General features: G+C 35.6%; 1 protein-coding gene across 2 annotated transcripts in view; it reads right to left on the bottom strand.

Moving 5' to 3' along the window:
* Positions 1-26,272, bottom strand: part of Itfg1 (integrin alpha FG-GAP repeat containing 1) — a 247,457-nt gene that overhangs the window by 202,052 nt on the left and 19,133 nt on the right. For both annotated transcript variants that reach the window (XM_074056051.1, XM_074056050.1), the window contains exon 6: positions 22,845-22,939. In XM_074056051.1, coding sequence (XP_073912152.1) covers positions 22,845-22,939 — 95 coding nt within the window. The remainder of the gene's footprint in view (positions 1-22,844; positions 22,940-26,272) is intronic.

Genomic DNA, 26,272 nt, shown 5'->3' with positions numbered 1-26,272 from the left:
ATAAAATGGGAAGGAACATTACCTCATTTTATGAAGCCAGTATTACTCTTATCCCAAAACCAAAGACACTTCCAAAAAAGGAGAACTATAGGCCAATTTCCTTAATGAACATCGATGCAAAAATCCTCAATAAAATAATAGCAAACCAAACCCAACAGCACATCAGAAAGATCATCTACCAGGACCAAGTCAGCTTCATCCCAGTGATACAGGGGTGGTTCAACATATGCAAATCTATAAATGTAATATAGCATATTAATAGAAGCAAAGACAAAAACCACTTGATCATCTCAATAGATGAAGAAAAAGCACTTGATAAATTCAACACCACTTCATGATAAAAGCTCTAAGAAAACTAGCAATAGAAGGAATGTACCTCAATACTATAAAGGCTGTAATATGACAAACTTATAGGTAACATTATACTTAAAGGAGAAAAACTGAAACCATTTCCACTAAAATCAGGAACAAGGGTGCCCACTATCCCCACACCTATTCAACATAGTCCTGGAATTCCTAGCCAAAGCAATAAGGCAACAAGAATAAATAAAAGGAATGCAAATAGGTAAAGAAACTGTCAAAATATCCCTATTTGCAGACAACATGATCCTATACCTCAAAGACCTCAAAGATACTACAAACAGCTTCAGGAATACAGCAGGATACAAAATCAACTTAGCTTTCTATACACCAAGAATCAACAAATTGAGAAAGAATATATGAAAACAATTCCATTTACAACAGTCTCAAAAAAAAAAAAATCAAATACCTAGGAGTAAACTTAACAAAGGACATGAATAACCTCTACAAGGAAAACTACAATCTTCTGAAGAGTTAGAGAAGCCTACAGAAGGTGGAAAGATCTTCCATGCTCATGGATTGGTAGAATCAACATAGTAAAAATGGCTTACTACCAAAAGCATTCTACAAGTTCAACACAATTTCCATCAAAATCCCAATGACATTCATCACAGAGATTGAAAAATCTACCTTAAAGTTCATTTGGTAACATAAAAGACTGTGAATAGCCAAGGTAATACTCAGTAAAAAGAGCAATGTAGGAGAAATCACAATACCCGACTTCAAACTATATTACAGAGCAATAGCAATAAAAACAGCATGGTACTGACACAAAAACCAGATATGAAGACCAGTGGAACAGAATAGAGGACCCAGATATTATTTTTCACAAAGGCACCAAAAACATATGATGGAAAATAGCCTCTTCAACAAATATTGCTGGGAAAAGTGGTTATCTGCCTGCAGAAAAGTGAAACTAGATCTATGTTTATCACCCTGTACTAGTATCAACTCAAAATGGATCAAGGACCTTAATATCAGACCTGAAACTGTGAAGCTAGTATAGAAAAGAGCAGGAAATACTCTGGAAGCAATAGGTATAGGCAAGGACTTCCTCAATAGAACCCCAGAAGCTCAGCAACTAAGAGAAAGGATGGACAAACGGGACTACATGAAATTAAAAAGCTTCTGCACAATAAAAGAAATGATCTCTAAACTAAAGAGACCACCCACAGAGTGGGAGAAGATATTTGCTAGCTATATATCAGACAAAGGACTGATAACCAGAATATACAGGGAGCTCAAAAAACTAAACTTCCCCAAAATCAAGGAACCAATAAAGAAATTGGCAACTGAACTAAACAGAACTTTTTCAAAAGAAGAAAGCCAAATAGCCAAAAAACAAATGAAAATATGCTCACCATCTCTGGCCATAGAGGAAATGCAAGTCAAAACCACACTAAGATTCTATCTCACCCCTGTTAGAATAGCTATCATCAAAAACACCACCAACAACAAATATTGGCAAGGATGTGGGGAAAAAGGAACCCTTATACACTGTTGGTGGAATGAAAGCTAGTACAACCACTCTGGAAAGCAATACGGAGGCTTCTTAAAAACTTAAACATAGATCTGCCATATGATCCAGCAATACCCAAAGGAATATGACTCAGGTTACTCCATAGGCACCTGCACACCCATGTTTATTGCAGCACTATTCACAGTAGCCAAGTTATGGAAACAGCCAAGATGCCCTACTACTGATGAAAAGATTAAGAAAATGTGGTATCTATACACAATGGAATTTTACTCAGCTATGAAGAATGAAATCTTGTCATTCGCAAGTAAATGGATGGAACTGGAGAACATCATCTTAAGCAAAGTTAGCCAGGCTCAGAAGGCCAAAAATCATATGTTCTCCCTCATAGGCAGACTTCAGACCTAAAACAAAAGCATTAATATTATTGGACATGGGTCACGCTAAGGGGAAAACGCATACATGAGGAATAGGGAAAGGCAGGAAACCCAAAACTTAAAAGTGTTTGTTGTGTCCACTGTTGAAGAATTAATACAGTAACATTAAAATGACAGAGGTCACCATGGGAAGGTGACTGGGAAGTAGTGAAGAGGTCTGGTAAAAATGAATCAATTTGGGTCGTAATACACATGCGCATGGAAGCAATGCTAGGAATCTCTATAGCTATTGTTACGGCAAACTAGCAAAAACACTATGTCTTTCTTATTATTGGTTATGTCTTCTCTTCAATAAAACTGGAGAAGAGGGCAGAACAGGTTCTGCCTGAAAGCGAGGGAGGTGTCAGGGAGAGGGAGTGGGGGGGAGGGGATGGGGAGGTAAGGGGGGAGAAATGGCCCAAACAATGTATGCACATATGAATAAAAAAAAACACACAGATATTGGAATTAGAGTGTCAGCTCTGTCAGTTATTAGCTGTGTGATTTATGGACTTTAGTCTTAGTTTCTACTTCCTAGTTAATTTACCAATAAATGGGTATAAGTATTTGTATTAAATAGATTTTAGGCATGAACAAGATAAGGAAGAAATGGATAATGTATAGAGAGGGTGAACAGTGCTGTGTACTGAAATGCTGGACAAGCCTTCAGGTCCTTGTGGTGCAATCTCTCATTGCTACAATGATAACAATGCCCAACTCTGGCTTCATAGAGTTCAAAGGACCCTCAGTGAGGAAATATCCAACAATGCAAATGTAAGCAACAGAAAAATCACCTAGAAATAGCTGCCTGCTCAGACAGGTATTAACTTGCTCACAAGTGCCTTAATCCAAGACAGCCTAGCAGGTAATTCATTATATGGCAGGTAATTCATTATACCTGGCATTACATTATATGTAATGTAAAAGCTATGGCAAAGATGAGTGATGATTTGCTGGGACAGAATTCCAAATAGAGAAATACAGAGATTCCCCAGCTAGAAGAGGGAGGAGAAACAAAACAATGCATAAAGAAAAGCAAAGATAGAACAGAGGTGGCGATTGCCAGTTTAGGACAACTAGAGTTTGGATGTTCTGGAAGAGATAGGAAGGGTCACAGAGTGACTGGAGATCCTAGTGAGGTCCAAAAGGTGTGGCAAACAAGACACATGAGCAAGCAGCCCAGAAGGAGAGAGAAGTGGTAACAGGATACTTGACTAGTGATTTGGGGGGCAATGTATTTTCTGGTACCTATAAGGTCCATGGAGGTGGCTGAGTTCACTGTGCTGGACTAGGTTCTTGCTGTGAACACTGAAATAATCTAAAATAATGGCAAGAGTTAGACAACTATCTCCAGTAAATTCGGTAATTGGTAGATGTTAGCAATGAGAAAGGAAGATGATGTTTGGTATCGTAGGGTGGCAGAAGCCTCAGATCTGTAGAGACAGAGGGCAGAAATTTGTAACTGGTATTAAGATTAAAGATGTTCATTCTGAGTGAGGTTAGCCTGGCCCAGAAGACCAAAAATCATATGTTCTCCCTCATATGTGGACATTAGATCAAGGGCAAACACAACAAGGGGACTGGACTTTGAGCACATGATAAAAGAGAGAGCACACAAGGGAGGGGTGAGGATAGGTAAGACACCTAAAAAACTAGCTAGCATTTGTTGCCCTTAATGCAGAGAAACTAAAGCAGATACCTTAAAAGCAACTGAGGCCAATAGGAGAAGGGGACCAGGAACTAGAAAAAAGGTTAGATCAAAAAGAATTAACCTAGAAGGTAATACACATGCACAGGAAATTAATGTGAGTCAACTCCCTGTATAGCTATCCTTATCTCAACTAGCAAAAACCCTTGTTTTTGCTTATATTCGCTCTTCAACAAAATTAGAGATAAGGGCAAAATACTTTCTGCCGGGTATCGAGGGGGTGGGGGGAGAGAGAGGGGGCGGAGTGGGTGGTAAGGGAGGGGGTGGGGGCGGGGGGAGAAATGACCCAAGCATTGTATGCACATATGAATAATAAAAAAAATAAAAATTAAAAAAAATATTAAAGATGTTGCTCTCCTAATACCAAAATATGAAAGGAAAGTTTCCACTATAAAATGAAACACTATGAAAAGAAGCAAGACTGGTTGAGTGTGCATCCTGGACCTGGTGACAGAATAGATGTGTTGGAAGCGGGAGCCTCAGGGTCAAGGATGGATAAATTAATGAATTTATGGATTAGGCCAATGGTTACCCTTACTAGGTACTGGAAAAACTGCTGTCAACAAGACAGGAGATAGGTAAGCAAAGAGAAAACAGAAACAAGACTGAGAGAAAACACCATTTGAAATAAGCTTGAAAGGCAGACAAGTAGTATGTAGAGCTTGATAGTTGACTTGATATGGCAAATTTTTTTTCAATCACAGGCGATCTTGCTTTTTAGGAGACACTAAGCAATGTCTATAGAGACACTTTTGGTTGCTATTGGTATTTAGAAGGCAGAGGCTAGGTATGCTGTTTAACACTTTACAATGTACAGGGTAGCTCCCCACCATAAAGAATTATTCAGCTCAAAATATTAATAGTGCCACAACTGAAAAACCCTGAAGCAAAGAAAACAGCAAAGGTAGAGCTACAAGAAAATTAAGAGGATACTCAGGAACAAAGTACAGTCTGGTTCAGTGGAAGGACAAGATACAAGAAAAGGAAAAAGATACAGCTGGAAAGGAGGCTTAGGGGATCACAATTTATTCAGGAAAAAAGAACTAGCATATATTTCAGAGGATAAACAGGAGCCACTGAGGATATCTGAACAAATAAATGTTACAATATTACTGAGTTGAGAGGCTTTTCATATGACTGGAGCCTTATTGATCATTTGTCTTTTCAATTTAGGTACTTTTAAACATGATTTTAACCACTCAATAATACTTTGCTGAAGTCTCATTTCCTTAACTGAGCAGTTGACCAGATACATACAGTAGGCTAGCTTGAAATTCAGATTTTAAGATAGATTACTTTTTTAAAAAATAAACTTTATTGTGTACATTTGAGGAATACAAATCTTTATGAGATACATATATAGTAACATGGTCACTATCCTGAAACTATCTGGTATTTTGTATCTTTTGACCTATGTCCCCCTATTCTCTTATAATCATTGTTTCACATTATCTCTGAATATTTGTCCTTTCCTCCGCCCTTTCTCTTTTTTAAGAGTCCACATATTTAAGTCAAAATTTTTTTTCTACATCTGGCTTATTTAATTTATTCCATGTATGTGTGTATAAATTTCTTTACCACATTCATTTCTTGATGGATAATTCAGCTGTTTCCATATTTTAGCAATTGTGAACAATGTTCAATGAACACTGAACATAAAATGAGTGCAGATTATCTTTACCAGGTGGTGACTTCATTTCTATTTTGACCTATGCTCAGAAGATGGATTTGCTGGGTCATACGGTGATTCTACTTTTTTATGAGCCATCACACAGTTTTTATTTTTTTTTTAATAAGGGCTACACCAATCTACATTCATACCAGCAGTGTAAAAGAATTCTTTTTTCTCTATACTCTTGCCAAACATTTATCACTTTTGTCTTTTTGATCATAGCTTTCCTAATGGGTGTGAGGTGGTATCTCATAGTAGTTCTGATTTGCATTTCCTTGATCATTAGTTACACTGCTGAGAACCTTTTCACATATTGTTGGCCATTTTTATGTTGTCTTTGGAAAAATGTGCATTCAGGTCCTACAACCATTTTTTAGTCAGATTATGTTTCCTTGTTCTTGAGTTATATGAATTCTTTATAAATTTTTGATATTAACCCCTTATCATATGTATAATTTGTGAATATTTTTCCCAACCCATAGGCTTTGTTTTCATTTTTAACAGCCTACTACTACTAAAAATAGAGAAAATATGTAAAACTTTAATATCTCCTCTCTTCATTCATAGTGTGTATTTAGAGGTGCCAAGGAACAATGGAAAAAAAAAAGCCTGAATTAAGATAAGAAATAGCTAAATTCCTCGTGAAAAAACTGAGCATAGACTGCACTGCTCCATTTTGGAAATGTTCACTAATATTCAAATATAGGTTATTAAACCTCTTCAATCATCTTAAACCCCTCCTGTTCAAGAAAGAAATCATTATAACAACACAAAAAGGGCATGGGAGGGTGAATATGGTGCAAATATTGTGTACACTTTTATGGAAATGGAAAAATGATACCTGTTGAAATTATTCCAGGAACAGTGGGGGAGGGGAAAAAGAGGATGATGAAGGATGACTTCAAGTATGATATATTTGATATATTGTAAAAACATGTGTAAATGCCACAATGTACCCACATATAGCACAACAATAAAAAAAGAAAAGAAAAAAAACCCTCAAGCTTCTGAATCTACCATTTTTTTCTTAGCTGTTCTATATGATGGTTTGGCTCATTTCAGCCAGCAGTTAGTTTCTATAAAGATGGTGACTTGTAAAAGTCTGAATCCAATGAAGGCAATCTGTTCCTAACAAGAAAATATTAACTTAAGTCACTTTTGCTGTTCCCCTCCCTAAAAATAAATTAAGACACCAAACAAAGTCACCAAGGCAATACTGATCCCAAATGAATCACATCCTATCTGACAGGTGAAGAATTTAATCTGCTGGCAGGCATTCTGTTCAGAATGAAAACACAGTGCCAAAGGGTGTCTTATTCCTTCCCCAGTGTAACAAATGGAGCCTTTGTGACATTAAAGAGCTAATACTATTTCAACATTTGTCTGTCTATATTCAGGGAAAGCTTATTCATCAGACAAGGTTTCAGTGAACATTTATAAGCGATAGCAGCCAATTCTCCAAACCACATGCATGGCTTAGGCTGGATAAAACCCGCAATGGGAAAATCTTCCACATCAGGAAGCAGAGTACCTCTTTCTGTACTTTCAATTGGTTCAGAAGTGTTCTTTCTTCACAGATTAAATTTTGAGAGCTAGGCAGACTCAGATAGATTGCATAAGAGTAAAGAAGTGTTACCAAGGTGCAAATAAATTAATTGGTATAATCTATTAATAGATAATAGATTCAGTGAAAATGAGATAAAGGGTAAATGCAGAAATCCTATTAAACACATTTTAACAGAAAGTTACACTTTAATTTCCTTTAAGAACATTTGAAGCTGGGCATGGTGACAAATATCTGTGATCCCAGCTATTTGGGAAGCAGAGACAGGAGGACTGCAGGTCAAGGCCAGCCAGGTCCAAACCATGCTGGGCTTAGTGCTATATGCCTTTAATCCTAGCTGTTAGAGAGATGAAAGTCTAAGGATCTTGGTCTAAGGTCACCCTGGGCAAAAAAGGACAAGATCCTATTTGAAAAACATTAAAAGCAAAACAAAAGGATATGCAAGTGGGAGAGCCCTTGCATAGAAAGCATAAGCCCCTGAGTTCAAGACCTAGTAGGAGAAAAACAAAAAATGAAAGAAAAACTTGAAGAGTCTGGCATGGTGGTTCACCCCTATAATCTCAGCACTTGGGAGGCTGAGACAGGAGGATCATGAGCTTGAAGACAGTTTGGATTACATAGCAAGACTCTGTTAAACAAAACAAAACATGTAAAGAGTTGAGTCTTGCATCCTATGTCACTGTAAAAAGCTGCACCTGAAGGTAGAAGTTTCCATCTGAGAAAGTTCAGAAATCTCACATTATTTTCTAGCTATTATCAGTTATGATAAAATCTCCCTTCCATTTCATGCAGCATATATTTTTAAGGTATATTTTAAAATATACTAAAGCTAGCCTCATGGTTCCCTATAAAGATTTTGTTTTACCTCATATGATAATTATATTTTTATCTGAGAAGTCAGTCACCTAACATTTATCAGGGACCGAAGCCCATATATAATATGTCTTGGGTCTTTAGAGATTAACTAAGCAATCTCTATCAATGGGGTTGTATAGTCCTCTAAGTATGTATGGTTTTACTGTCAAAAGAATATAGCAAAAACTGTATGGTTTTTTCATCCTATTACTGTATCAGAATGGAACTAAATAGTAGCTGATGTTTATGTTTCTGGCAGTGGTCTGGACACATTGCATATGTTCTCTAATTTGATTTCTTACTCTGCAAGGTAATATCTCCATTTTTATAGATGAACTGTTTGAAACTTAGGCTAAATAATTTGTCCAACTGTTCAGTAGCAGATAGAATCAGGACTGGAACCCAGATTCACTGGATTCAGAGTCTGTGTTCTTAATCATAGTGCTCCACTGTCTCCCATTCCTTTCCCCTTCCCCTTCCTTTTCTTTCCTTCTTATCCCTCCCTCCTTCTCTTTTCCTCCTTCCTTTTCCTTCGTTCTTCCCTTCCAATATGTATCACCAGGCCTTGTCATTGCATCAGGAGCTGAAGAGCAGAGCAGGAAGAGTCACTTTCTTCAAGAGCTGATATTATATTAAGGAACAAAGACAAGTACACAGTACATGACTCTCCCCCTTAAGCCATGATGGAGTAGTGGCCATTGTATTGGGGGGTCAAGGTAGGCACCTCAGAAAACAGATGTCTCAGAATTCAGGTGAAAAGAGGCAGGGGAGCTAAAAGGAGGCTGTGGGTAACTTAAATGAGGTGGAGGTGATGGTACATGGAGATAACAAGTAAACCAAACAAAGATTAAAAGCATTCTTTATGTGGCTGATTATAATTAGCTCAATAAAAAAATCATCATTAAAGCTGGTCTTCTTTGTACTTCTTCTGTATAGTACCTCACCTATGTGTTCCTTCATGACTTCATAATAGCTTATGTTCTTGATTTATTTTCTATCTTTCCCTATGGGCTCTAGAAAGGTAAGGACAGTCAGTGTTGTTCAAAATAGCACATGGTAACTGTTCAGTAAGTGTTGGATGACTGAACTAGCAAAATCATTTGTACAGGAGACTGTGAAACTGAATATTCAGTTTAATGAAAACATTCAGGGTTATGAAATCAATTTCATCAACATTTTAAAATAAAGTACACCACACACAGTATAGTAAGCCTTTTTATGTAAAGTAAACCACACACAGATTTTTATATAGAAATGTTTACATATGTGTTAAGTATATCTATGTAAACAAACATGATGTAATTATATGTGTTTAGGCTGTGATGTAAAATAATTTCTTACTGTAGTTCTCAGTCAGAAACATTATAAAGTCACCATTTCAAGCTACTTGATATTTACCAATTTTTAGAAATGAGAAAGAATCTCAAATAACAATAGGGACTTGCCCAAAACCTATGCTGTAAGGGAAAGAACTCAAAGCCTGACCTGTTTGGATACCATCTCTTCCCTCAAGGTTCTGACTCTAGGACAGCCCCCTCTGGCTCTCTTATTCTTCTATGATTATAAATACCTGGGAAATATTTCCATTTGATATCAAATGCCCAGTGACTACAACTGCTGTTTGATCGCAATAGAGTTTTTTTAGACTGAATTTACCAGTTATTGGTTTAAAAGACCAAATTGATCATGTATACGGAGACATTTAAAAAAAATTCCTAGAATAAAATATAAATGAGTGTTAAATATCTTTGCTCAGAACCAGATGTACAACATATTATTATCTCATATGCAGAAATTTGGTTGTGAGGGAGATAGAGAATATCTGGAGAAATAACTTAATGGAGGTAATAAGGATATCTGAAGGAATAATGTTCCAGGCAGAGAAAATAGCTACAGATCCAAGCCTGTACAGTAGACACTGTTTTGTAGTGTTTAAGAAAAAAGCATGGAGGTTAGTATGGACAGTACAAGCATCAAATGGGAAAATAGTAGACTGGAAGGTCAGAGGTAAGGAGAGTCAAAGTGAGTGAGGTTTAGCAGGACAATTTCAGGAGTTTGGTTAGTTCTATACATGAAGTGAAAAGCCATAAAGATTTTGAGAAGAGTGACATTACTTGATTTACCTTTTAAAAGGATCACAGCAGCTGAAGTGTTGAAAAGATTGTAGAGGGCAAAGGGTGGAAGCAAGGATACCAGTAACTGGAATAACTGGTAAGAAATGGTGGAGTCTTGGACCAGGATGAGTACCCCGGAAGTTGTAAGAAGTAATCAGGTTGTACATATATTTTGGATTTTTAATGAGTAGAATTTCCTAACAGATTTAACAGAAGGCAGCAAGGATGATTCCTACATTTTTGACAGAGGAAACACAGGATAGGGCTCCCAATTAGAGCTGTGAAGATTAGGAGTTGACGAGGTTTAGAAGGAAAGATCAGAGATCCAGTTTGAGAAACACAATCTGAAATATCTAGCAAAATACACAGAAATAGAGATGGCTAGTAGGCAGGTAGATATGTGATTTTGGAACTCATAGGGCAGACCCGTCTATGTATATGTCAATTTGTTATTAGGAAATAAGAGTTGTTAGGATGTACATAATGATGAAAGCCTTCGGAACACCAAGCATGTGAAAGGAAAGAAAGATAAGAATCTCATAGAGCTCTACCAAATGCCCTACAAACCATACTTTTATATGCACCTGGATTAGAAATTCTGCTACATTTTAAAGCATTTGAGGTATAAATCAACGTGCTAAAAATATCAAGTTTAAACTTGTGAATACATAATGAATGTAAGTGATGCCTTGCTATAATGACATCTTTGAAGTATACACTATACAGTAGCACTTAAGTTTGGTAACCTTTTTTTTTGTTACCAAAAAAATCCTTGGTTTCTAGTACAATGCCTGGCACAGTAGGGGCTCAGTAAGTAATTACTGAACTTGATGAATGGATGAAAAGAATATGTGCCATTAAGGAAATTTTCAAGTTATACTTCCCTTTGACCACTGACATGATACTTTCCTTTCTAAAGGTGTAACAGAACCCATTGATCTGGCACTTGGGGAGGCATTCTGAGTGTGAGCTTACAAGTTCTAAAAGTAAACCACATGTTTAGCTTGGCTGTGTAAAGTGCTATCTTTCTAGGTTTTTTTTGTTGTTGTTGCTCTTATCATTAGCATCAATAAATATATACTGAGATGCCTATTGGGTATTTGGTAATGCATTAGTCAGCATCTTTCTAGTTTTAAAGTAAATAACCTAAAAAAGGAAATGGGGACTGGGATGTGGCTTAAGTGGTAGACAAATAACTAGCAAGCATGAGGTTCTGAGTTCAAACTCTACTATCCCCAAACCTCCAAAAGTGGCAGGTATACAGTAGCCCCATATTTGGAATGGAGGCATGGCTCAAGTGATACAGCACTTGCCTAGTAAAAGCAAAGCCCAGAGTTCAAACCCCAGTACTGCAGGGGGGTAGGGGAAGAGGTAAAAAGTCCCCAGTGTTAAGGGTTATATATTTTATATCATCTCAACAATAGATCAGCCTTTAAGTTCCTTTATTTGGCTGCATCTCAGGACTACATGCCAGAATCATGACAACAACTTGACAGAAACAAGGAGAATAAGGATGGTATTCAGAAAGATTGTTATAATTGATCTGACATGCCATAGTCAAAATATTATCTTTGTTCAATATATGCATACATCAAGGACATGATATTACCCTTTCTCATTACTTTCTATAGCCACATCAGTGAGCCAGAGGCATCAATTCACCTAGGGCTGGAGATCTCAAGGTGTTTGTACTCAGAACCTCTTTACAGTCTTAGAAATTACAAAAAACCAAGAAAGCTTTGCTTATGTGAGCTATACTGATCGATATTTAGCACATCAAAAATTAAGAGACTTTTTTATAAAATAAAAATACATAAGCACACATATAAGATGTCAGTGCAATAAAGTCATTACATGTTATGAAATCACTAGAAAATTCCACCGTACACTTGTGAAAGAATAAGAGTATAAAAGGCAAGTTGTATCTTACAGTTTTTATGAAAAGCACTGTATGACTTCATAAATCTTCTAGGAAGGTCTCTGGGATCCAGACCATACTTTGCCAAACTGTTGGCTTAGGGAAATACTGGGTTATTGTAGGACTGCAAGAGTCAAAATTTAGTTTTTGACTTCCAAAACAGCAGTTTTTTCCTCTAGTGAGAAAAAAAGTATAGAAAGGTAGGTTTTGAGAGGGGAAAATATTTCTAAATTTCCATAACTGTATATACATACTTAATAGAAAACCTGAGGATCTAAACAGGTTTTACTTTAAATGATAGGTAAAAAAAATAAAACTTGAGTCAGAATATCATGCTATCTGAGGAGGAAATAAGATTTGGAGTAAGGAGAAGAAGCCAGAGGGGATGATGGAGACAAAGGTGATCTGATGTCAGTTTCCTTGACTATTTCTCTTGGCTTCAATCTCAGTGTTCAATATGAAGGGGTTTAGATCCTATGTGATGAACATGAAAGAGCCAACTGCAGGCCAAAGGACTTTCAAAGGTGCTTTTACACTAGAAGACAAATGAACCCCATGACAGAGGATGACAGTCTAAGTTAGAGAGCCTGATGGAGGAGATGGAGCTTCAGAGGATTCCATAAAAGACAGGAGATCATAGACAGAACAAAATCAGGCAAGGTAGACAATTAGGCTCTGACTGAGTCATGACTGGAACCTCCTGGTCCCCAGCTGCTAACTTCAGCAATGAATGCAAGCAGGGCACCTAGAATACATAGGCCAACAATGTAATGGCCTCATGGCAGATACAAAGGCCTCTCCATGCAACTCCTTGAGAATATACAAGCCTACTCTTAGGCCCACACAATTGCTGTTTTTGTAAGGAGAAAGAGGAATGCAGAAAGATACAGGAAAATTAAAAAATTAACCCAATAAGACCAAACTAAAATCCAAAAAAATGAGATACATTTTCCTTTTTGAGGTGTGTGTGTGTGTGCGCCGCGCGCTAGGGATCAAACCCGGGGCCTTACACATTCTAGGCAACAGCTCTAAAACTGGCCTATAACCCCACCGCTGAGATAATTTTAATTGAAAAGTTAAATTCCTGTTCTCCAACATACACCCAAGACACAGAGACATCTTCTATCCATTTCGGAAAACAAAGAGGCTGCATTTACTATGTATACCTATTCAGCAAATTGTTAAAATTTTAATACTACCATATTATATTCCTTTTAAAATCAGTCTTTTTATTTAAATATAATAAATCTCCCTGATAAATTATCATAATTGGGACTGTTCCTTTGGTTTATGTCAAACCTTTAAGATGGATAACTAATATGGTCTATAGGGAGGACACACATACTCAGTAAGTGGAAGAATTAATTCCTCAATAGCAAATCAGGAATTAGGAAACTTGTGGTGTTGAATAAGCAATACTCAGGGTCACTGCAAACAGAGATCAAAGATATAACAAAAACATCAATGGAAAATCCAACTGGATCAAAGATTTAAATGCAAAAACAAGACCACCAAAAACATTAAAAGTGTTTATTATCAAAAATCTTACCTCCTTGGGTGGTGGTTCATGTAGCAGAGCTCCTACCTAGTAAGTGTAAGGCCCTGAGTTCAAACTCCAGTAACCCCAAAACAAAAAAACTTATATCCAATGGCATTTCCAAGCTTGGCATAAAACATAGATACCACAAAAGAAAAGATAAATTTTATTAGTAAAAATTTATCAATTTTATATGGTCAAAATAAAAAAACTTTCATAAAGTAAAAGGTTGCAGGTAAATGGATGGAACTGGAGAATATCATCTTAAATGAAATTAGCCAGGTTCAGAAAGTCAAAGGGCACATGTTTTTTCTCTCATATGTGGAATATAGGGTCAATACAAATACAAGCAATAGTATGAAAAACAGGTCACACTAAGGGGAGGTCACTAACAGGAGAGGGAGGGTAAAGAAAGGAAGTTAAGATGAATGAGGTCGATGTACTTTCTATAGAAGAATGAATATAGAAATTTTAAACCTACTGAAATCACCAAAAGAAGGGGACTAAGGTAGAAAGGAGAAAAATAGAGGGGAGGAACCAATTCGGGTTATAATACATATACACGGTAATGTCACAATGAAACTCCCCAAATAGCTGTCTTACATAAACAAAAATGTCTGTTTTTCAAAAATGGAGAAAACAATGGTAAAACAGGTCCTATCTGGAGTTGGTACCAGTGGGAGAGGAAAGGATATAAGGAAAGAGTGTAGGAGGGTGAATATGGTGGAAATATTATGTACTCATATGAAAATGGAAAAATGAGACCTGTTCAAACTATTCCAGGAATGGGGAGGAGGGATAAAGGAAAATGATGGAGGGGGCAAATTCAACTCTGATATATTGTACAAACTTTAGTAAATGTCACAGTGTAACCCCAGTTCAACAATAATTCAAAAAAGTGAAAAGTTATACAGAGCTCAATATATAAAGCAATATGTAGATCTATCTATCAGTTGATACAAATAACACAAAAGAACTAATTTCCTTAAAGTACAAATAACTTGTGACCAGGCATGGTAGCCCAAGCCTCCAAGGTGGAGATTGGGGGGATTGCTTTTGAGGCTCGCCTAGGCAAAAAGTTAGGGAGACCCTATCTCAACAAATAAGCTGGCTGTGGTGACACACACCTGCTATCCTATGTACGCAGGGAAGGACAAATAGGAGGATAGAGGTTCAGGTCAGTCTGGGCATAAAGTGAGGTCCTATATCAAAAGTAACCAATGCAAAAGGGCTGGCAGAGTGGCGAGTTCAATACTTAGTACTACAAAACAAACAACAACAACAACAACAAAAAACCTCTTATAGGGCCAGGCATGATGGCTCATACCAAAAAATCCCAGGTATTTGTACTTGGGAGGCAGAGATTGGGAGGATTGTGTTTCAAGGCCAGCCTGGGAAAAATGTTAGTGAGTCTCCCTTCTCAACTAATAAGCCAGGTGTGGTGCTGCCTGTGATCCCATCCACACTGGAGGCTGAAAATAGGACAGTGGTTTGAGGGTGGATTGGATTAAAAACATGAGATCCTTCCTGAAAAACAGTTAAAGCAAAAAAAGGATTGGGGCATGGTTTAAGTGGTAGAGCAGAAGCCCTGAGTTCTCCAGCACCGCAAAAAAAAAAAAAAAAAAAAAAAAAGAGCTTTACATATAAAAAGTTCTTTAGATATATATACGTATATGCATATATATATATAGACAAGAAACAACTCTAACACTAAAAAATAATAGCATATGAATAAGCAATTTCTAGAAAAGGATTATAAATGGCCAGAAAAGCATATGAAAAACTGCTTTACTCAAGAAATGCAAATCAACACAAGATGCAATTTTCACTGATGGGAAACTGATAAAAATGTGAATATTTGAAATACCAAGTGTTATATATTTTTTTGTGTGTGACCAAAATAACCTATAATTATAAATTATAATTAATACACATTTTAGAAAATAAAATACCCCATGTTGACCAGAATTGAGTGCTTTTGTACACCTTTTTGTGGGCCGATAAATTGGAATTTCTTCTGAAGGGCAACAACAGTATTTATTAAAACTAAAAATAAGTCTTATTTCTTCAGTTATTCCAGGTTATCTTTACCTTCTTTAGGATATATGGGGAAGATTTCTCTTTAGAAGATATATTGCAAAATATATAAGGGAAAAATACAAATATGCAACCTTAATTAAAAGTCTAACAATAGCAACTACTCCAATTTGCATAAGACCAGAGATGTACATACAAAGTATTTAATGGAGCACTGTTGCAAATGAACAAGAAAGTAATAAAAATGTCCACAGAGATAAATGTTTAAGTAAATGATAGTATCTCTATATAATGGAATAACATGATCTGTTTTTAAGAAAGTCAATCTATATGTGCTGATATGCTAATATATCTGAATTAAGACAATCACAATTATGATGTAATTGTGTATACATCTACTCAGAACATACCAGGTAGAAAAGAGTTTTATACTTTTGAACTATTTTAATTTCTTACCATAATAATGTTATTTTAAATAATTAAAAAGCAAGTTATTGTAAGTATTGAATTTATAGGCCCTATCCTTATCCTCAGCCATTTCCATGACCTCAACAATGTAGAAGACTCCCAAACTTCAGGCTACAACCTAGACCTGTTTTCTCAAGTTCTAGGGCCAAATTGAGAAGAGACACCTGCATATATGTATATCCCATCCACCACCTCAAATACAATGTCTAAAATCAAATTCTTCTAAATCAAGAATATCAAGAGAAATGAATGGCCCATGTGCTGGAGAAGGACCTGGATTCAGATATTGTCTTGGTTTTAGAAGTTTAGATGTCTATTCTTCAGTTATCAAATAAGCTGCAAAGGAGGAAAGGCTCACACTCTCCTGCAGGAATAAAGTACTGGAATGGAGTCTATTCCACATGATTGATGGCTACCTCTGCTATTCATGGAGGAGTGGGCCACAAAACTAAAAGCCAGCCCTTACTTTCTTAAGAAATTTTTAAAATTTTATTTTATCGAAGCAGATGAGATGATCAGAATAATATGATTACATGAGTATATACAATGATATAAAAAGCTTGAATCCCTACAGTCTATTTAGAAAATTACATCAGACATTGCCAGTCATTTTGAATAACTCCTTTTGTTGACAGAATAACAGAATTTTAACCAAAGTAGGTAAATTATGAAAAGCCAGCAATCTATAAGGGAAAACAGTAAACCATATGGGAGAACACCAAAATGGTCAACTCACATATGAAAAAAATATTCCAATCATAATCTGAGACATGAATATCAAAATCATAATGAAATACCATTTTTTCACCCATCAAACTGGCAACAATTTTAAAAAGGTATAGCCCGTGTTGGCAATGGTGGGAAAAACCTACGTTCTTCTGTTTTTCTGCAGTGCAACACCAAAGTGTTCTGCATCCTTAAAAAAAGATTTATACTTGTTTAACTTCAGCTTAAGATAACTATGCACCAAATATGGCACAACAGCAATATGCAGAATAAATAAAAAACTGTAAATGACTGCTCTAAAAAGGAGTACTTAGGTAAGTAAAATACATAAAAACCATACTGAATAAATCATTAAAAGCTGTATTTTTGATAATTTAAAAAAATGAACAAATAAAATGTATGAAAGAAAAAAAAACATTATTTGCTAGTGAGAATTCACTGCCAGCATTCCATGTCTAGTCTCCCATTGTAAGTCCAAGTTATATTACGAATTTTTTCCATAAGCTTATTGTTTGAAAAACCTTTCTATAAAGAACAAGCATACTATGGACAAAGAGTCCATTTAAAAAAATTTGGTCAAATTTTCACATCAATTGTGAAAGGCTCTACAGCGCTAAGAGTAGTGAGAATACCTCCTCTTACTACCTCCTTTGTCATTACACAGCAGAATATAACCAATCTGCCACATTTTATGCATAAACTTGTCAGTTTCTTCCAGTAAACTAAATGCTCTTGATGACTGAAAGCATTTTTTTCTATCTTTGTAACTAACATATTGAATTACAAAGGGTTTTATATAGAATAGGTGCCCAATAAGTGTTTGCTCACACAACTTCAAAGACAGAAATGGTTTTCAATAACACAAGTCTAATAATTGGGACTTTAAAATGTCCTCATATATTTTATATGAGTCAGAAGTTGACTCATCAAAGAGAACTTCTTTACATTTTATACAACAGATTATTTAGTTGAAAATCACAACTGTTTACCAACAAATAGCTTTTGATTTGTTTCATTACAAAATTTTGTAAGGTGGCTTTTGCTGAATGTGTAAAAGTATATAACAATTCTTTACATATTTAAATGTAAAGTTAGTATTGTTTAAGGAAGTCTAACAGTTTGAAGTAAAAGCAAGTAAGTTTCAGAAACCTCAGACTTTTCCTAAGAGTATGTGTGTGTATGTAAGAGAGAGAGGAGAGAGATAGGGAGAGAGAGATAAAGTAGGAATGAGATGAAAGAAAATGAGCCTAAGCCAGGTGCCAGTGGCTCACACTTGTAATTCTAGTTACTTGGGAGGCTGAGATAGGGAGAATTGCAGTTCAAGGCCTGCCAAGGCAAACAGTTCACAAGACTCCATCTCCAAAATAACCATACCAAAATGGACTGGAGGTGTGGCTCAAATAGTAGAGCACCTGCTTTGCATGTATGAAGTCCTATGTTTAAACCCCAGTTCCATCAGGAAAAAAAAAGAGCCTATAACTATAGAATTTCTCTTTTGAAAAATGAACTTTTAAGGCAACTTCTATGGCAATGTACTCAAAATCTTATTATAGGGAGTTTCATATGATTTACCATACTAGATAAGCCACACTAAAAATTATTTTTTTTCTCTTCTTAAATGTCTTCTCTTTCTAGCCTAAATATACACAAGAAACTAATAAGGTAGAACTATAAAAATCTTACTGAGAAAAGAGCTGGTTTTGTTTGTTTTAAAATAGTAAAATTCAAAGTATATATATATGAGTGATAAAATTTTCTAAACTATGCAATTTTTTTTTTTAAACTCATAGTTTCACATTTGCCAGGCAGGTGCTCTACCACCTGAGCCATAACCCTAGACCTTTCTCACTTTAGTTATTTTTTAGATAAGGTCTTGCATTTTTGCCCAGGGTCAGGTTCAGACTTCGATTTTCCTACCTATGCCCCTCATGTCACTGGGATCACAGGCCCATACCACTACACCCTCCTTATTGGTTGAGATAGGGTCCTGCTAACTTTGTGCTCAGGTTGAACTCATTTCATGATCTTCCTGATCTTTACCTCCTGAGTAGCTAAGGATTACAGGTGTGTACTATAACATATGGCTGCAAACTATGTCTTAGTGATGATACTAAGCACCAGCAAATTCATAATCAATCCAGAGATAAGAAAGGGTTTAAGTTATATATCCTTATTTACTACATATTTTACAAATAAAACTTAGGGCGTTTCATCATGGAACACTTAAAAAAAGTCTTACTACTTTTAGCAGCAACCAGGCCTGATTTACTCATTTGTAATTAGCTTATTGAACAAAATGATATTGCAAAATTAGATTGTGTACCTTTGAAGCTAGTAAAAAAACGGAGGGAATAGAGAAAAAATTGAGCATTTATCTTGCATGTTTCAACTGTACTTCAATATGATGGTGGGAGTTATATTTTTAATAGAAAATTCCAATTAACAATACACGAAGAGGAGTGAGAGCATGCCACATTGTGCAACTCCTATTGAAACAATGGAGCTGACAGTGAGTATCACAGCTCCTAAAACTATTTAGAGGGCATTACAAGGGATGAACTGTGCTCAGGAAAACTGAAGCTAGTAATCAATTTTAACATTATGATAGAGAACTGAAATTGCATGTCTTCTTTAAGCACTGGAACATACACACCATTCCCCAAAAAGTCTGACTCTGGTCAAGACTCCAAATTTATTGGCTGTAATAAAGAAAAAGGAGGGACGGTCAGAGTAACATGCTGACACTACAGGGGACACAATTTAAAAAAAAAAAAATGGATCCAGAATGAGACATTCTACAACACAGGTATTTTTTCTTTGCCTTTATGAATCCTGGGGTATTTTGAATACTGACTGGATACTTAATGATATAAAAATTATTAATTTTTGTTTCAAAATAATCTTCTGATGGTAAATAAATAAAATGCCTTTATCATTAGAGTAGGAACTACTCTGGAGTTAGTAGGTATAGGTAAGAACTTTCTCAACGAAACCCCAGCAGCACAGCAACTAAGAGATAGCATAGATAAATGGGACTTCATAAAACTAAACAGCTTCTGTTCATCAAAAGAAATGGTCTCTAAACTGAAGAGAACACCCACAGAGTGGGAGAAAATATTTGCCAGCTACACATCAGACAAAGGACTGATAACCAGAATATACAGGGAACTTAAAAAACTAAATTCTCCCCAAATTAATGAACCAATAAAGAAATGGGCAAGTGAACTAAACAGAACTTTCTCAAAAGAAGAAATTCAAATGGCCAAAAAAACACAAGAAAAAAATGCTCACCATCTCTAGCAATAAAGGAAATGCAAATTAAAAGCACACTAAGATTCCACCTCACCCCTGTTAAAATAGCCATCATTAGCAACACCACGAAAAACAGGTGTTGGCGAGGATGTGGGGAAAATGGAACCCTCTTACACTGTTGGTGGGAATGTAAACTAGTACAACCACTCTGGGAAAAAAATTGGAGGCTACTTAAAAAGCTAAACATTGATCTACCATTTGATCCAGCAAAACCACTCTTGGGGATATACACAAAAGACTGTGACACAGGTTACTCCAGAAGCACCTGCACACCCATGTTTATTGTGGCACTATTCACAATAGCCAAGTTATGGAAACAGCCAAGATGCCCCACCATTGACGAATGGATTAAGAAAATGTGGTATCTATACACAATGGAATTCTATGCAGCCATGAAGAAGAACGAAAAGTTATCATTCGCTGGTAAACGGATGGAATTGGAGAACATCATTCTGAGTGAGGTTAGCCTGGCCCAAAAGACCAAAAATCCTATGTTCTCCCTCATATGCGGACATTAGATCAAGGGCAAACACAACAAGGGGACTGGACTTTGAGCACATGATAAAAGCTAGAGCACACAAGGGAGGGGTGAGGATAGGTAAGACACCTAAAATATTAGCTAGCATTTGTTGCCCTTAACGCAGAGAAACTAAAGCAGATACCTTAAAAGCAACTGAGGCCAATAAGAAAAGGGGACCAGGAACTAGAGAAAAGGTTAGATCAAAAAGAATTAACCTAGAAGGTAACACACATGCACAGGAAATTAATGTGAGTCAACTCCCCGCATAGCTATCCTTATCTCAACTAGCAAAAACACTTGTTCCTTCTTATTAGTGCTTATATTCTCTCTTCAACAAAATTAGAGATAAGGGCAAAATAGTTTCTGCTGGGTATTGAGGGGGTGGGGGGGAGAGGGAGGGGGAGGAGTGGGTATTAAGGGAGGGGGTGGGGGCAGGGGGGAGAAATGACCCAAGCCTTGTATGCACATATGAATAATAAAACAATAAAAAATTTTTTTAAATGCCTTTATCATTAAGAGATGCAGATTCAAGAGTTTACAAATGAAATTATAAATTTGGGATATTCTTTAAAATTATTTGGGGTGGATACGGGTACAGATGGAACAAGATTGGCCACATACAGTATTTACAATTCTTGAAGCTAGGTGATGATGATCAAGTGTGCACATATTACTCTTCTAATTTTCTATGTTTAAAATTTTTCATAATAAAACGTTTTATATACTTGTTTTTTTTTCCCCTTGGTATATAGCTAATTTTTCCTTCTGCCTCAGCCTCCTGAGTGCTGAGATGACACATAAGCACCACCATACCTGGTTTTAAGCTAAATATTTTTCTTCTAATTAAAATTATAGCATTTACTAATCAAAAACTTTTATATGGAAAAGGAAAGAAACATTAGGCAACCTGTTAAAATGACTATGAACTTATAAAAACTGGAGAACTCAAATCTGAGGATATAAACAAGCAATAAAAATGATAAACATGTGTTTGTTACACTCAATATTTTTCCATGCTTTGAATCAATATTTTATTACATTATACATTATGTTATAATATTACAAACTTTTAACAATTTAATCCTAACATTCAGCTACAAAGCAAATGAATACTTAGTAAAGAGTAAATAAGAATCGTCAAGTGGGATTTTATCAAGTTAAATAGATTCTGTACATCAAAGGAAAGAATAGAAAGGGAAGCCTACAGAATAGGAGAAAATCTCTGCAAATTATTCATATGACAAGGAATTAATATTCAGAGCATACAAGCTTCAGAAAGTTAAACACCAAAAGAATAAGTAACCCAATTAATAAATAGGCAAATGAATTCAATAGTTTTCAAAAGGAGAAATACAAATGGCCAATGAACACATGAAGAAACATTCAACATCTTTAGCCATAAAGGAAACGCAAATTAAAACAACACAGATTCTACCTCACCCCAGTCAGAATGGCTATCATCAAGAAAACAAACAATAAATGTTAGAGAGGATGAGAGAGGGAGGAACCATTATACACTGTTAATGGGAATGTAAATTGGTGCAGGCAGTATGGCAATCAGTAGGGATGCTCCTCAAAAAACTGAAAACAGAACTACCATCTGATCCTGCTATAACATTCCTGGGCATATACCTAAGGGAATGAAGACAACATACAATAGAGATAAATGCAAATCCAGGTGTTTATTGCAGCACAGTTCACAATAGCCACTTTATGAATCAGCTTAGATGTCCATCACCTGATGAACAAATAAAGAAAATGGGGTATATATACATAATGGAGTATTTAGCCATAAAGAAGAATGATGTATGCCATTTGCAGAAAAATGGAATTAATGGGAGATCAACATGTTAAATGAAGTAAGTCAGACTCCTAATACAAATAACACGTTTTCTCTCATATGTGGAATCTAGACCCATAAATGCAAATAAGGAAACACAAATAAAAATACATGAGCCTAAATGGTAAACTATTTGGGGGGAAGGAACCATGGTGGAGGAAAGAGAAAGGAACAAGGGAGTGTGGTGGTGACGATTAAGATCAAAGCATATAATACACATGTATGGAAACCCATGACTTTGCACAGTAAATTTTTAAAAACTCATAAAATTAATTTTTAAGCAAATCAAAGCAAATATTGAACATCTGTGTGCAACTCACCTGCTGTAAAATCTTCAGTCAGATCAATAAACGCATGAGAATGCGGAATTCGCATTTTACTTTGACTGGTCAAAGCAGGATGCCATGATAAATTTCTAAAATATTAAAAAACAACTTTCTTAGGGCAAATATTAAAGGAGTATTGTTCTAAAATATAAAAATCTCCACCTACTAAACATTTTAAGGTTTGCTTTTAAGATATATTTTAGCTACCATAAAATTTAGTTTTATTTTATACAATTCAGTAATTTTCATACATTCAGAGTATGTAATTACTATCACTCTCAAACTCCAAAACATTTTCATCACCTCAAAAAGAAACTCATCCTCATTGGTCACTCCTTCTAGCCCTTGGCAACCACTATTTTGCTTTCTATCTCTACACATTTTTCTATTGAAGATGCTTCACAGAAAACATGTGGCATTTTAAACTGTGGAGAATGATAATTCTTTTAAGTAAATATTAATTCCAAAGTGTTGGACCATGTCAGAAGAATAGATTCAGACTCTTATTTTACAACATATGCAAAATATTAACTCAAAGTTGATCAGAAAGCTAAAACATTAAAACTCCTAGAAGTAAACACTGGGGTACATATAATGACCTTGGCTTTGGCAACAGATTCTTAGATATCACCCCCCCTCCACACACAAATATACACCACTCAAAGAACAAAAGAAAAAAGTAGATAAAGTGGCTCAATAAAAATTGAAAACCTTTATGCACGAAAGGATTCTATTAAGAAAATGAAAAGACCATGGGAGAATATCACATCTCTATTAATAGGGACTAGTGTTCAGAATTTTTTATAACTGAAGGATAAAAAGATATAATTTCAAAAGGATGGAAAAACATTTCTTCAAAGATTTACAACTGTCTTTTATTCTCATCAAAAGTTGCTAAAGAACATTAGTTATGAGGGAAATGCAAGTAAAATAACAATGAGAAACCGCTTCACAAGCACCAGAATGGCAATTATCAACATGAGAAAAATAAGAAGTTAGCAACTCGGATGTGAAGAAACAGGTTCACCAATTATTGATAGTATGAACACAAAATGGTGTAGCTGCTGCTGAAAAATTTTTAAAAACTAAGCATTGAGTTACGATATGACCCTGCATGTCTACACTGAGCTATATATCCAAAAAAGGTGAAAACAGGTATTCAAACAAATACTGTACAAGAATGCTCTTTAGTAGTGCCATTCACAATACCCCAAAGGTGAGAATCTGTTTATCACACACTGGGCTTAATTACACTTTAACCTAAACAACATAGTAAAAAACAAACTAATATTCACACAAACTTCTTTTATTATTTTAATTCAAACCCCATAAAATCACAGTAATTACAAAATATTAAAATAAATTGCATTTAGCATTTGTTATAAAGTAATTTTGTGCCAAACAACTTGTTTGATTATTCTTCTTTTAATACCACACAGTGTTAGAAATCTTCAAAATAATTCCAAGTCCAGTTTAATAGTGGCTGATTCACCTCATTTTAAGGGAGGTCATTTATTTATTCCTTCATTCTATAATTTTCTAATCATTAAAGCATTTTTTAGTCAGGCACTGGTGGCTCACAGCTGTAATCTTAGTTACTTGGGAAGTTGAGATATAGAAGATCATGGTTCAACACCAGCCTAGGCAAACAGCTTGTGAAACCCCAATCTCCAAAATAATCACAGCAAAATGGTCTGGAGGTAGGCTCAGTGGTAGGACACCTACATCCCAGGCTTGAAGTCCTGAGTTTAAACTCCAGTCCACCTCACACACAAAAAAATATATAGAAACAAACATTTTTAATTACTAACAAACAATCAGACTGAATTTTCTGACAGGTTGAATCCAGAGTTCTTTTTAAAGACTTCCTCAATAAATTTGCATTATTAAGTCACTCCTCAATGAATTAAAAACACAATGTTTTATGGAGGTGAGCTCAATGAGGTTGGTCATTTAGCTCTGCTTTTAATTACCATAAGTAATTATTGATCTCATTCCTTATAAAATTTTAGTAGGTTTACTTGGAAATAAGTTATAGTTAGAAAGTTAGAAAGCCTCAACTAACTTGTGACATTTTGTCCTAGGATCTACTTAACCAAATTTGTATTTCAAGGGAAGAATTACTATTACTAGAACAGTGATACGCAAGTCAGAAAATGAGACTATGGTTCAAATTTAGCATAAAGATGTGCTTTATTGAACCCATGTATTCCTTTAAAAATCTTAATTTGAGTGTTAAAACTTTAAAATTTTTCATCAGATATGACAGAAAAATCTTGATTTCTAGCTTCTCTTGAAATGTGAAAAGGTCTGGCAAGCAAATGCCCTTGTCAGAGAGACCTAGTGCCAATCTTCCAAAACTGCTTCACTTTGTTTCCTTCTTGGTCCCTTTTGATATTTGAACTTTTAACTCCCAGCAAAATATTATTCGCATTTTTTAACTTCTTCAACATTCCAAATCAATGTTAAGTTTTTTTATAGTATTTGAAGTTTTCCTGTTGCCTTACATCACATAAAAGGCAGTTGCTGACCCTTAGTTTATTTTATATACAATGTCTATTTGCCATTCTGATGCTTTGCAAAGGTGGGGGCAGAAGGGAAGTGCTCTTCACTCAGTACTGCCTTTTAACAGGGCGGGAAACTGAAAATATATACAATTGTCTATTGGAATTAAATTTCTTAAAATTTATAGTTGAAAATAAAATTCCTTTCTTCAGTCTTTGAAGTTGCTTTTTGTCCACATCAAAGGTTTTCTGTTTTTTTAGTAATAAGAAATAGACACCATATTTTTCAGGCAAGTAAACTCATAAACTGTAATCTTCTCATATTATCTGCTCAACTCTTCTTTAAGGCTAAGGTTACAAATACAAACTGCTCTGATTATTACAAAAGAAACAGCAGAGATGAAGGAAATGGGCAGTTCTAGGCCATAGTGAGTCTATTCATTAACATTTCTTGACCTTTCTAGAAAACTTCAATTATGAGCTTCCCCCCAACACACACACAGACACAGAAAACATAGTTATGTCAAGATGCTCTAATTTGTGGCCACCATCACCCTTAATTACAAATAATAACATTTATCACAGGATGAATTTAAACGTAATTAATGTCAATGGTAGCTTTTGGTTGTCTATGGTAACTGCTCTTTGAAATAACAGCTAATCCTCGCTTTTCAATGATCACCTTGTAGTGAATTAGATATTCAGGAAAACATAGTTACTTGGAGATGGGCTTGGCTTCAGGAGAATCTACTTCTAGACTAGTGGTCTTCAAACATTTTTGCTCAGATATACTCAAAAGTTATTTTGAAAAACTATGTACTGTTGGGTCTGGGGGATCAGAATACAAAAATGAGCCAGCGCCTCCATCCCCCATAAAAGCACTGTGAGCCCTAAATTCTATAAAGGGACATGAGGTTT

The sequence above is a fragment of the Castor canadensis genome, chromosome 15 (assembly GCF_047511655.1).
Source record: "Castor canadensis chromosome 15, mCasCan1.hap1v2, whole genome shotgun sequence".
Classification (NCBI taxonomy): Eukaryota; Metazoa; Chordata; class Mammalia; order Rodentia; family Castoridae; genus Castor; species Castor canadensis.
The sequence above is the reverse complement of the archived record's forward strand: the minus strand, read 5'-3'. Positions and strand labels throughout refer to the sequence as shown.